General features: G+C 43.6%; 1 protein-coding gene across 1 annotated transcript; it reads right to left on the minus strand.

Annotated features, from left to right (window-relative positions):
* Positions 1-4080: 4080 nt before the first annotated feature.
* Positions 4081-10772, minus strand: NDUFC1 (NADH:ubiquinone oxidoreductase subunit C1). The gene is made up of 4 exons (XM_084856088.1): positions 10692-10772; positions 9258-9361; positions 6098-6184; positions 4081-4225 (listed from the first exon to the last, which is right to left on the minus strand). Exons 1-3 carry the CDS (start codon positions 10750-10752, stop codon positions 6119-6121), a joined length of 231 nt encoding a protein of 76 aa, XP_084712214.1. The 5' UTR covers positions 10753-10772; the 3' UTR covers positions 4081-4225; positions 6098-6118.
* Between the last annotated feature and the right edge of the window lie 2272 nt (positions 10773-13044).

Here is a 13044-nt window from a genome sequence, read left to right on the forward strand (position 1 = left end):
GACCTGAGTTCGATCCCCGCAGAAGCTGGGTCCCAGGTAGCCGGCTCAGGTTGACTCAGCCTTCCAACCTTCCGAGGTCGGTAAGATGAGTACCCAGCTTGCTGGGGGAAAGGTAGTCACGACTGGGGAAGGCAATGGCAAACCACCCCACTACAGTCTGCCATGAAAATGCCAGCGAAAGCGGCGTCCCTCTAGGAGTCAGCAATGACTCAGTGCTTGCGCAGGAGGAACCTTTCCTTCCTTTCCTCTTTAAAAATTAGAAAACCATGAAATAAATAAATCAGAATAAACTCTAAAGTTGTATGGCCTACTTATTTTCAGAAGGCTGCAATCTCAGCCATTACTTCCCAATTTGATAAAAATCACAAAAGTGTGCTGAAACTAAACAGACCACAGAAGTCCATTCTAGAGCCAACGCTAATAGATATTATTAAAGAATGGTAAGTGTGGATCATCAATAAGGAAAATCAATCTTCAATTCACTGTGAAATATCATGTGCTGAAGAAATCTTTCGAGAAATTCCTCAAACACTTATGATTCATGATAACCAAACATGTCAATCAGAGGAGCACTACTTTCGTTTACAAGAACTAGAAAGGCAAATAGTTAAATAATGCAGAGTTCAATGAGCTGAGACAAATACGAACCTGCAGTGTTTAACTTATGCTCTTGATCACTATGCTACTTTTTCAGTAAGCAGTTTAAAAAATAGGAGCAACATAATTTTCTCTTACAGACTACAACTAAATTATTACAATGGAAGCAGCCTCAAAATAAATAACCAGCAATTAGGGCTACAGTAAAAAGAAAAACCCCTTCATGGATCACTGCCTTGTTGTGGCGAAGGGGCTTGCGTAACTCAGTGAAGCCATAAGCTATGCCGTGCAGGGCCACCCAAGACGGACAGGTCATGGCAGAGAGTTCTGACAAAATGTGGTCCACTGGAGAAGGAAATGGCAACCCACTCCAGTATTCTTGCCAAGAAAACCCCATGGAACGTATCACAAGGCTAAAAGAGATGATGCCGGAAGATGAGCCCCTCAGGTCGGAAGGTGTCCAATATGCTACTGGGGAAGAGCAGAGGGTATTTCCAAGTAGCGCCAGAAAGAGTGAAGCGGCTGGGCCAAAGCCGAAAGGACACTCAGCTGTGGATGTGTCTGGTGGTGAAAAGAAAATCCGATGCTGTAAAGAACAATATTGTTTAGGAACCTGGAATGTCAGATCAATGAATCAAGGTAAGCTGGAGGTGGTCAAACATGAGATGGCAAGATTGAACATCGACATCTTGGGAATCAGCGAACTAAAATGGACAGGCATGGGCGAATTTAATTCAGGTGACTATCATATCTACTATTGTGGGCAAGAATCCCTTAGAAGAAATGGAGTAGCACTCATAGTCAACAAAAGGGTGGGAAAAGCAGTACTGGGGTACAATCTTAAAAATGATAGAATGATCTCAGTACGAATCCAAGGCAAACCATTCAACATCACAGTAATTCAAGTCTATGCCCCAACCACTGAGGCCGAAGAAGCTGAGGTTGATCGGTTCTATGAAGACCTACAACACCTTCTAGAACTAACAACAAAAAAAGATGTCCTCTTCATCATAGGGGATTGGAATGCCAAAGTAGGAAGTCAAGAAATCACCGGGATAACAGGCAGGCATGGCCTTGGTGTACAAAATGAAGCAGGACAAAAGCTAATAGAGTTTTGCCAAGAGAACATGCTGATCATAGCAAACACTGTTTTCCAACAGCACAAGAGGCGACTCTACACATGGACATCACCAGATGGTCAATATCGAAATCAGATTGATTATGTCCTTTGCAGCCAAAGATGGAGAAGCTCCATACAGTCAGTAAAAACAAGACCTGGAGCTGACTGTGGCTCAGATCATGAGCTGCTTCTTGCAAAATTTCGGCTTAAATTAAAGAACGTCGGGAAAACCACTAAACCGTTCAGGTATGACCAAAATCATATCCCTGATGAATATACAGTGGAGGTGAGGAATAGATTTCAGGGATTAGACCTGATAGACAGAGTGCCTGAGGAACTATGGACGGAGGTCCGTAACATGGTTCAGGAGGCAGCAACGAAATCCATCCCAAAGAAAAAGAAATGCAAGAAAGCAAAGTGGCTGTCTGATGAGGCTTTACAAGTAGCTCACGAAAGAAGGGAAGCGAAAAGCAAGGGAGAAAGGGGAAAATATACCCAACTGAATGCAGAGTTCCAGAGAATAGCAAGGAGAGACAAGAAGGCCTTCTTAAATGAACAATGCAAAGAAATCGAGGAAAACAACAGAATGGGAAAGACTAGAGAGCTCTTCAAGAAAATTGGAGATCTCAAGGGAACGTTTTGTGCAAAGACGGGCATGATAAAGGACAAAGAAGGCAGGGACCTAACAGAAGCAGATGAGATTAAGAAGAGGTGGCAAGAATACACAGAAGAACTATACAGGAAAGATCTGAATGTCCCTGATAGCCATGATAGTGCGGTCCCTGAACTTGAGCCGGACATCCTACAGAGTGAAGTCAAGTGGGCCTTAGGAAGCATTAGTAACAACAAAGCTAGCGGAGATGACAGTATTCCAGCCGAGCTATTTAAAATCCTAAAAGATGATGCTGTTAAAGTGCTGCATTCAATATGCCAACAAATCTGGAACACTCAACAGTGGCCACAAGACTGGAAAAGGTCAGTTTACATTCCAATTCCAAAGAAGGGCAATGCCAAAGAGTGTTCAAACTACCGCACAATTGCGCTCATTTCACACGCCAGCAAGGTGATGCTCAAAATCCTACAAGCTAGGCTTCAGCAGTATGCGAACCGAGAACTACCGGAAGTACAAGCAGGGTTTAGAAGAGGCAGAGGAACTAGAGATCAAATCGCCAACATTCGCTGGATCATGGAGAAAGCAAGAGAATTCCAGAAAAACGTCTATTTCTGCTTCATTGACTATGCTAAAGCCTTTGATTGTGTGGATCACAACAAACTGTGGCAAATTCTTAAAGTGATGGGAGTACCAGACCACCTTACCTGTCTCCTGAGAAACCTGTACGAGGGTCAAGAAGCAACAGTAAGAACCAGACATGGAACAACCGATTGGTTCAAAATTGGGAAAGGAGTACGACAAGGCTGTATATTGTCACCCTGCTTATTTAACTTATATGCAGAGTACATCATGAGAAATGCCGGGTTGGATGAATCAGAGGTCGGAATTAAGATTGCTGGGAGAATTATCAACAACCTCCGATATGCAGACGATACCACCCTAATGGCAGAAAGCGAAGAGGATCTAAAGAGCCTCTTGTTGAGGGTGAAAGAGGAGAGTGCAAAAGCTGGTTTGAAACTCAACATTAAAAAAACGAAGATCATGGCATCTGGCCCCATCACTTCCTGGCATATAGAAGGGGAAGAAATGGCAGCAGTGACAGATTTTACTTTCTTGGGCTCCAAGATCACCGCAGACGGTGACTGTAGCCATGAAATTAAAAGACGCTTGCTCCTTGGGAGGAAAGCTATGGCCAACCTAGACAGCATAGTAAGAAGCAGAGACATCACCTTGCCGACAAAGGTCCGTCTAATCAAAGCTATGGTTTTCCCAGTAGTAATGTATGGCTGTGAGAGCTGGACTATAAGGAAGGCTGAGCGCCGAAGAATTGATGCTTTTGAACTGTGGTGCTGGAGAAGACTCTTACGAGTGCCCTGGACTGCAAGGAGGTCAAATCAGTCCATCCTAAAGGAAATCAACCCTGACTGCTCATTGGAAGGACAGATAATGAAGCTGAAGCTCCAATATTTTGGCCACCTAATGCGAAGAGAAATCTCCCTGGAAAAGACCCTGATGCTGGGAAAGACTGAAGGCAAAAGGAGAAGGGGACGGCAGAGGATGAGATGGCTAGATAGCATCACCGATGCAACGAATATGAACTTGAGCACGCTTTGGGAGAGAGCGCAGGACAGGAAGGCCTGGCGTGATATGGTCCATGGGGTCACAAAGAGTCGGACACGACTGAACGACTGAACAACAATTTATGTAGCGCTCTTAGAAGTGACCATAAAAAGCACAAACATTTCAGCCATTTCCATAATTGTAATTGTTTTATTTCAAGAAGATTAATATTAATGAGGAACAGATCCAAAAGCCAATGGATTATCTGTTGGTTCAATAATCTTGCTGTAGAGTATGCATCAGCTATAAGTACATCTTCAGTCTAGAAGAGAAATCTAAAGAAGATCAAAACATACTTTAAAACAGTACAGAGTAGCAATTACATAGTCCACAACACAATATATTCAAAGTTATACCCGCCTGTGAAGTCAGGTAACATGACAACCTTACAGGTTGAGGAAAATTAAGAGTGGGGAGAGATTGCTCACATCTTTGAGAATTCTTTGTACACTTTTTGTCATGGGAAATTGACAAAATAAAGACTACCTATTTTACTGTCAAAAGCAGGTATATCCACTTTTAACTGCCCAACATTTGATCTTTTATATGCTCACAAACTAGTAGAGTAGTCCATAATTATTCCAGTCTAAAACCAGACTAATAGGGAAGTACTGCACAAATTATTCCAAGATTGGCATGCTTGCTATACAAACTTAGCTTAGCGCTGAATGGGGCAACATGCCATGCCTCATCCAAAGTGCCAACATCAGCACACTGTATGGGGGCTGTGCTATGTGAATGTCAAATAAGCAATCTTTAGTGCAAATAACAGTACATTTGGGACCTACAGTATGCAAACACTATCACACATTTGCCATTTGCAACTCCCAAAGCTGGGGCTATAATTACCATCGCTAACCTGCCTAGTGTTCTTGGGAAATTTTTAATCCAGAAACATTGTAGGTGATGACAGAAGAGAACGCCAGGAATATATCTATACATCTTAATACTACTGCTGTACAGCTGCTAATGCTGTGAAATGGAAAAATCTTTCCTCCTTCCTCTACGATTCTGTAATTTGGAATAATGAGGAACAAGAACTCTGAGCATTCATTGGGAATATGCATATACGCCATGTTCAGGCGGAACGATAAACAATTATTTGTCATTATGAGAATGGGCTTAGGCTTCCCTTCCTTCTCTGATGTGGCTATGAGAAGGAGATTGGAAGCCTTCCATGCCAATTTTAGTTAACCAGAGTTTAGCATTACATTCAAACCCTAAACTGTGGTTAATCTTACTTGTGGTTAGTTGCAACAAGCCAGCTTCACAACGTATTGTTTAAAGTTGGCTTGTTTCAACCATACTTAAGACTAAACAGTTTTTCTAGGTTTGGACATAACACAAAGCAGCTGCATTGAAGGAGCAGGGAAAGTGTGAACCCATCACTCGCCTAGGGAGTGTGTGAGGCCAAGGCTCACCTAGGCTTGCTCTTGTAATGCTAAGTCATTATTTACCATTACATAAGATCATAGCTGTTACATGCTACGGCAGTGAAGAAGGTTGTGATAAGGAACAGAAGAGTACAGGGATAGGTGGATCTAATACTTGAAGATGGCAGGTAGCTGGCAAATGGAAAGTAACCACAGATCACAGATCACTTGATTTAGAAACAGCAATATAAAAGACCTATTCTCATGTAATGGTGGCAAATCATAGCTTAATTAACCCCCAATTTGCTGAGTTATGTGCTGTGCATGAGCCATTTCTGCTTTGCATGATCTACCTCCAATTGGCTCAACTGGTTGCTGTGTGACATCCAAACCCAGAGTCTATGGGTTATTTGTGGGTTAAACAACCCACTATCCAGGTTCACACATCAATCAGAGATAGATTAAGCAAAGTAGCAGCAGTTCATGTGCAACACACAATCTGGCAAATCATGTAATTAACTCATGATTTGCCACCATTATGTGCAGTCAATCAGCAAATGAAGACACTTATTCTAAAATATAGCAGAAATATATTACTTTTAGATCAGGCAGATAGGACAGGACATTAAAAAAAAGGCTGAAGAGAAAAATGGCAACATTCACAGTCTCTACTGTTGATTAAAGGCAACAAATCTTATACGATGAAGGCAATGAAATCTTATATGAACAAAAGCAACCAGTATCAGAAGCATAGCATTTTATTTGCATACTGACCACAGTAATTTAGGATCACCACTAAGATCCTCGCTCTGCTTTTCTCCTTTCATATTCTACTAAATCATCATTATGTTCCTTGAGGAGCTGAAAGATAAATACACATGGTTTAAAAGCATGAGGCATAGTAGATCAAAATGATTATTTTATTATGGTCAGACCTTTAGTAATTTCCTTGTTAACAAATACTTCTGAGGTTGACATTGGATCTAAAGAACCCTATCCAGTTTTGCCAATGACTAGCTATCAATTATCCTTGGATGACTGAAGCTTAGTTCTCATTAGATAACACACCCACTATTTGCCTGTCAGCCTAGCAGAGTCAAAGCAATGAATTTGCACCAGCAGAGATCCACTGTCAGTGCAGTTGTGCCTATATATAGTCAGGGCCAGAAATATTGGAACAAGGATAACTGTTTTGGCAGTTGGCCTCTGTACACCACCACAATGAAGTTGAAAGGAAACACACCCAGATGGGAGTGAAGGCAGGACTTTCAGCTGTAATTCAAGGGGTTTGACAAAAGTCAAAACTGTCAAAACTGAATGGTTAATGGGGCATTAACCATTCAGGAAGGACAACCACTGGCATACACACCCACACATTGTTGGTGGCTCATAAATAATGGAATGAATGGCTGACAAGCTGCTGCATGGCCAGGTGTGGCTTGTTTCCTGGGTACCCCATGACCAATCAAGCAGATAAAAGGCCTGGAAGTGGTTCTGAGTGTTATATTTGCATTTGGTAGCTGTTCGCTGGAACACCCAACAAGAGGTCCAAAGAGGAGTCCATGCGAGTGAAGGAGGCCATCATTAGGCTGAGGAAACAAAATAGACCCATCAGAGAGATAGCAAAAACAGTGGGAGTGGCCAATACAACAGTTTGGAACATCCTGAAAAAGAAGGAATCAACTGGCAAGCTCAGCAACAGCAAAAGACCTGGAAGACCACAGAAGACAACTAAAGTGGATGACCGCAGAATTCTGCTCATGGTGAAGAGGAACCCTTTCACAACATCTATCCAGGTCAAGAACGCTCTTGAGGAGGTAGGCATGTCATTGTCAACATCTACAGTCAAGAGACGGCTTTATGAATGTAAATACGGAGGCTTCACAACAAGGTGCAAACCACTGGTAACGCTCCAGAACCAAAAGGCCAGATTAGCCTTTGCCAGCAAACACCTAAAAAAGCCTGCCCAGTTCTGGAATAAGATTCTTTGGACTGATGAGACCAAGATTAACTTGTACCAGAATGATGGGAAGAGAAAAGTATGGAGAAGGAAAGGAACAGCTCATGATCCAAAGCATACCACATCATCTGTCAAACATGGTGGAGGCAGTGTTATGGCATGGGCATGTATGGCTGCCAGTGGAGCCGGGTCACTTGTGTTTATTGATGACCTGACTGCTCATAAAAGCAGCAGGGTTAATTCTGAAGTGTATAGGGCTATACTTTCTGCTCAGATTCAGCTGAATGCTGCCAAACTGAGAGGATGCCGCTTCATATTGCAGATGGATCATGACCCAAAACATACAGCAAAAGCTACCCAAGAGTTTCTCAAGGCAAAGAAGTGGGATGTTCTTCAATTGCCAAGTCAGTCACCTGATCTCAACCCAAGAGAGCATGCTTTTCACTTCCTGAAGACAAGACTGAAGGCAGAAAGACCCACAAACAAGCAGCAGTTGAAGGCAGCTGCAGTAAAGGCCTGGCAAAGCATCTCGAGGGAGGAAACTCAGCATTTGGTCATGTCCATGGGTTCCAGACTTCAGGCTGTCATTGACTGCAAAGGATTTTCATCCAGGTATTAAAGGCGATCCTGCAGTTTGAAATGATGTTGGTTTGTTCCATTGCTTATGAGCCACCAACGACAGGGGTGTGTGTATGCCACTGGCTGTCCTTCCTGAATGGTTATTGCCCCACCTTTGCCAAACCCCTTGAATTACAGCTGGAAGTCCTGACTTCGCTCCCATCTGGTTGTGTTTCCTTTCAACTTCAATGTGGTGGCGTACAGAGGCCAACTGCCAAAACAGTTATCCTTGTTCCAATATTTCTGGCCCTGACTGTAAATGTTAAGAATCACAACCCATAAATTCTGGTTTGAAAAACTGTAGCAAGAACAGTTTACCGATTCCTATACTTTACAGGAGTACAAGGTAACATGTTCCCAGTAATACAAGGTCTGCTGTGGAAATGGGACTATGATTGCTCACATTATTAGGAATCAAGGATGAGATGGACCTGAGCTAACTATAAGATACTATTATATGTCCTTTATTGAGACAAATTACCGACTAAAAAATAGTTACTAAAAATGTTGCTACGCTCTCACTCACACACACACTATAAGAACATAGGAAGAGCCATACTGGATCAGACCAAGTGTCCATCTAGTCTAGCATTCTGTTCACACAGCAGCCAACTAGTTGCCCTTGGGAAACTCACAAGCAGGACACAAGTGCAACAGTACCCTCCTGCCCATGTTCCCCAGCAACTGGTATACATAGGCATACTACCTCTGATACTGGAGGTAGCACATAGCCATCAGGACTAGTAGCCATTGATAGCCTTATCATCCATGAATTTGTCCAATCCCCTTTTAAAGCCAACCAAATTGGTGACCATCACTACATCTTGTGGTAGTGAATTCCATAGTTTAACTATGCGCTGTGTGAAGAAGTACTTCCTTTTATCTGTTCTGAAACTTCCACCAATCAGCTTCATGGGATGACTCTGGGTTCTAGTATTATGAGAGAGGAAGAAAAATGTTTTCCATCTACTTTTTCCTCACCATGCATAATTCTGTACACTTCTGAAATATCTCTCCTGACTTGCTTTTTCTCTAAGCTGAAAAGTCCCAGATGTTGTAACCTTTCCTTATAGGGAGTAGACCTCCAGCCCCTCGATTATTTTAGTTGCTCTTTTCTCTACTTTTTCCAGATTACAATACTCTACAATATCCTTTTATGTATGGTGACCAGAACTGTACACACTATTCCAAGTGTAGCTGCTCCACAGATTTGTGTAAGATCTTGGCAGGGTTCCCCCCCACCCCCCAATTCCTTTTCTAATTATGCCTAACATTGAATTTGCCTTTTTCAAAGCAGCCACACACTGGGTCTACATTTCATTGAGCTGTCCACCACAACCCCAAGATTATCCTTACCAGCACCCATATTGCTATCGTTGAAGCAACAGTCAGACCAACTTTCACCCAGTTAGGATTATTTGGATCATCCTTTCTTGCAGTGAATGCAGAACGAGACAGGGCTAAAATAAAAGAGTTTAGAAATATGTTAGTTCTGGAATGGGTGCAAAGGAAATGAAAATGGGTTTTCACTGTACTATGCAGGAAGAATAATTCCTCAGTTACTTATTGAACACATGGACTCATGAGAAAGGCAGGAAAGACTGTACAAATTGGGAACATTAATTTCAGTTGATGAAGTGGCATAATTGTGAATAGGTATAGCAGTTACTATATGAACTACTACTTTGTAAAGAATCCTGGCGTGCTATGGTCCATGGGGTCACGAAGAGTCGGACACGACTGAACGACTGAACAACAACAACAACAAAAGAATAGCTCACCATATAGAGAACTGCTTTGTGTTAGCCAAACGTATGCAACAGGGCTTTTGCAAATGAAATTTATGCTTGAATACTTTTATCTAAGGGGAGATGGAACATAGGGAGAAAGAGAAAGGAGTGGCTTCTTTAGCAAGGTAATATATGGGACAGTACTAAACTTCTCTTATATTTTAATGCCTAAATTTTAGGCATTAAAGACTGAAAGACTCAACTCCAGTTGTTTCCTAGTGTCCTACTCCAGCAGATAAAAGTTTGACCAAGCCACCCTTCTTCTTAACTCTTTCCATGTAGCTTGAAAACAAGAGAAACTGGAGATGCCAGGAACTGAATCTGGAAACTCCCACATGCAAAGCATATGTTCTACCAAGGAGTTAAAGGCCCAAGCACCACTGGCTCGAGACAGGAAGGAAAGCAGGGCAAGTGTAACAACTGTGCATTGAACAAGTTGCCCACAAAAGTCACAAAATCCGATTCTCGGGGTTGCATCCGAGAATTCGTAGACCCACTGAAATGAATGGGACTTAAGTTAGAGTAACATCAGATAAAACCACAGGGCTTTGGAAGAGACAGAAGGCTAATTCGTCAGGTAGAATGTGAAAGTTACAGAAACCAGCTATGGTTAGGGGCTGCACTACCTCACTGATGTCCCCGAATGCCCACGCAACTACATAACAGCCCCCACCCTACGCTCGTCGCTCCTGCACAGCGATAGCGACGATGACTCTGCCACAATGCGCTGCCCTAACCTGACGCTACGGGACACCACTAGGAACTATCAAGCGAAGGGCCCTGGTTGACCTGCTCACACTCAGCAAGCAGGAAAGCGAGGCACTGCTAGGAAAGGAGGCAAGTCTGAAGGTTACACGTAGGAGACTCGGGTGTACCATTCACACGTTCACTCGACGGCACGGTTGGCGCCGAGGAGGGTCTCATGGGGAAGGAGCCCATTCCTCTATCCCACCCAGGTTAGGAAATGAGAGCAAGCCCCAGTCGGCCCCAGCCAACTCACTCGGGGTCAGATTTCCGGACGACCGCAAAAGCCGCCTCACAACCTGCAAGGGCGCCGCCATGTCGATTTGTTCTCTTCTCTAGGGCGGTTCCTGGAGCGACGGGGCGAGCGCACCAATCAAACAGCGCGAGGGGCGGGGCTACTAGCGTGATGGGAAGAGGAGGCTTTGGGAGGGGAAGGGCGCCATCTAGTGGCAATTTGACCGCAGGCCGAGTCTGCGAGGGAGATCTCACCTACGTAATCGCTAAACCCGACACTTAGTTGGATAATATATGGTTTTTTTAAACGCACACGAAGGTGCTTTCGTGTTTCCGAGATTGCAGAACACTGGAACAGGCTCTTTAAGCTTTTTTCCTGAAATCATTGCACTAGAAGAATGTTCATAAATAAAAGTTGAGATTACTGTGACTTTATCACAGCCTTTATTGTGTAAACCTTGTAAACTAACAGCCTGAAGGTTGAGGCAGTATGTCACTATTAGCTAGCAGTGCTGTGAGAACTGAACAGGTGACATTTGTATAACTTGCTTAGTTGCCAGGGAACACGGGCGGGAGGGTGCTGTTGCACTCAAGTCTTTGCTTGTGGGTTTTCTGTGGGCAACTAGTTGACCACTGTGTGCGCTGGACTGGATGGACTCTTGGTCTGATCCAGTGTGGCTCTTATGTACTTAGCACCAGCTCCAGGTTTCTGAAGGCCCTTCGGCAAGGTACCCTCAATGGGCCGCCTCCCTACTTTTTCACCACCATTGTCACCAGCTACCATTGTTCTCTTGTTTCCATCATTGCTACCACTTGCTTGCTTGACTCGCAGAGAGTCAGTGAGTGAGTAGGTAGCTATATCTACTGCTCCTCCTTCTCACCAACTCCATTGCTTGAACCAGAGGAGAGGCAGGTGAACAAGCAGGTTGCAATGGTAAAGAGGAGCAGCAAGTCCAGGGGTTTTTAGTCTGTGGGCCCTTGCTGGAGTGTGGGCCCCATGATGCCGACCCTTGACGCAGCTGTGAACTCACTTATTCCAGAATACACTTATGAAAACTGAGAGGTTTGTTTCAGAATAAGTACTGCAAACTATCTAGATTAAACCAGGTAGATCAGAGGGCTCACACCAAAATCTACTGAAGATTAAAGCTTCTGTCAAAACACTAGAGAACCACTGCAACACACATGCAGACAGTCAACAGTATGGCTTTCTTACATTTTACTGGTGTGTTTGATATCTTAATGGTGCAATCCTATGGATGTCAACTCAGAAGTTAAGTCAATGGACTTACTGCCAGCTAAGCCTACAGGACTGAAGCCTGAGAGTCAAAACTACCTAGGGCGCAATCCTATTGACTGCACCTTCAGTGCTGCTCAGCCTCCAAACCTGGAGGCTTACAGGTATCCAATGCAGAGTGGGAGGCATGGCAGATGCAATCCTCACCTCCTCCATGCTTCGTGTTCTGCATTTCCGCTAGACAGGCTTTTTTGCTCATTTAGCTGGGGCACCTTGGAGGGGGAGGGAAGGAGGCTAGAGAGGCCTTGGGATACCACATAAGCCAGTCTCTCCAATCACCTCCCCACCCACCGGAGTGCCCCCTTTATCTCCTCTCCAAGTGCAGTTCCCTCCAGACGGGCTGAGAGGGGGAGGGGATGAGGGGCACGGATTCCTGGGTCTGAGGTTATAGTCTTGTCTCCGACCTTAGATCCAGGAATCCAAAATATCCTATGGCCCCGCAGATGCTGTCTAGGGGCCATAGGATTGCTCCCTAATATTCTGTACCTATGACTGCATTCTTACAAGGTACACAATACACTAGGACTTACTTCTGAGTCAGCATAAACAGGATTGTGAAATAAGCAATCCTATGCACACTTACCTGGGAGTAAGCTCAACTGATAACAGAAGGATTTACTTCTGAATAAACATGCATAGGATTTGGTTGCACCCAATTTCAAATTCAATAGCAAAGATAGGCAACCCATAAGTCACAAGCTTTCAGGCTTCTTCAGCCCCATGATAAGATGGTTCCTAATGATTTGAAAAATGCCTGACTCCCTTGAACCAATTTACTATTTCTTAATCACAGTAGTATACCAGAATACATATGATACAAACCAATCAGATGCCTCCACTGTTGCAGGAATCTTGTTTCACAGCTGGTTTTTCCAGTGTTTTATGTTTAATATGGTAAGAGGTGTGGAAACAGACTCTGGCTTTTGCAGTGATGGTGAAAGAGAAGCGGGAAGTCATCAGACAGATGAAAGAACAAACTTCTTCACACAACATGTAATTAATTTATGGAATTCACTGCCACAGGATGAAGTGACTGATTACCATTGGCTTTAAAAGGGGATTAGCCAGATTTATAGAT

The sequence above is a fragment of the Heloderma suspectum genome, chromosome 5 (genome assembly GCF_057233095.1).
Source record: "Heloderma suspectum isolate Gila_16-S chromosome 5, 16-S_ref, whole genome shotgun sequence".
NCBI classification, from domain to species: Eukaryota; Metazoa; Chordata; class Lepidosauria; order Squamata; family Helodermatidae; genus Heloderma; species Heloderma suspectum.

Coding starts and splice junctions, on each gene's coding strand:
- NDUFC1 (XM_084856088.1), bottom strand. CDS start 10,752: ATGGCGGCGCCCTTGCAGGTTGTGAGGCGGCTTTTGCGGTCGTCCGGA. Junction 9,362..10,691: donor GTCCGGAAATCTGACCCCGA/GTGAGTTGGCTG, acceptor CTTTTATTTTAG/CCCTGTCTCGTTCTGCATTC. Junction 6,185..9,257: donor CGATAGCAATATGGGTGCTG/GTAAGGATAATC, acceptor TTTATCTTTCAG/CTCCTCAAGGAACATAATGA.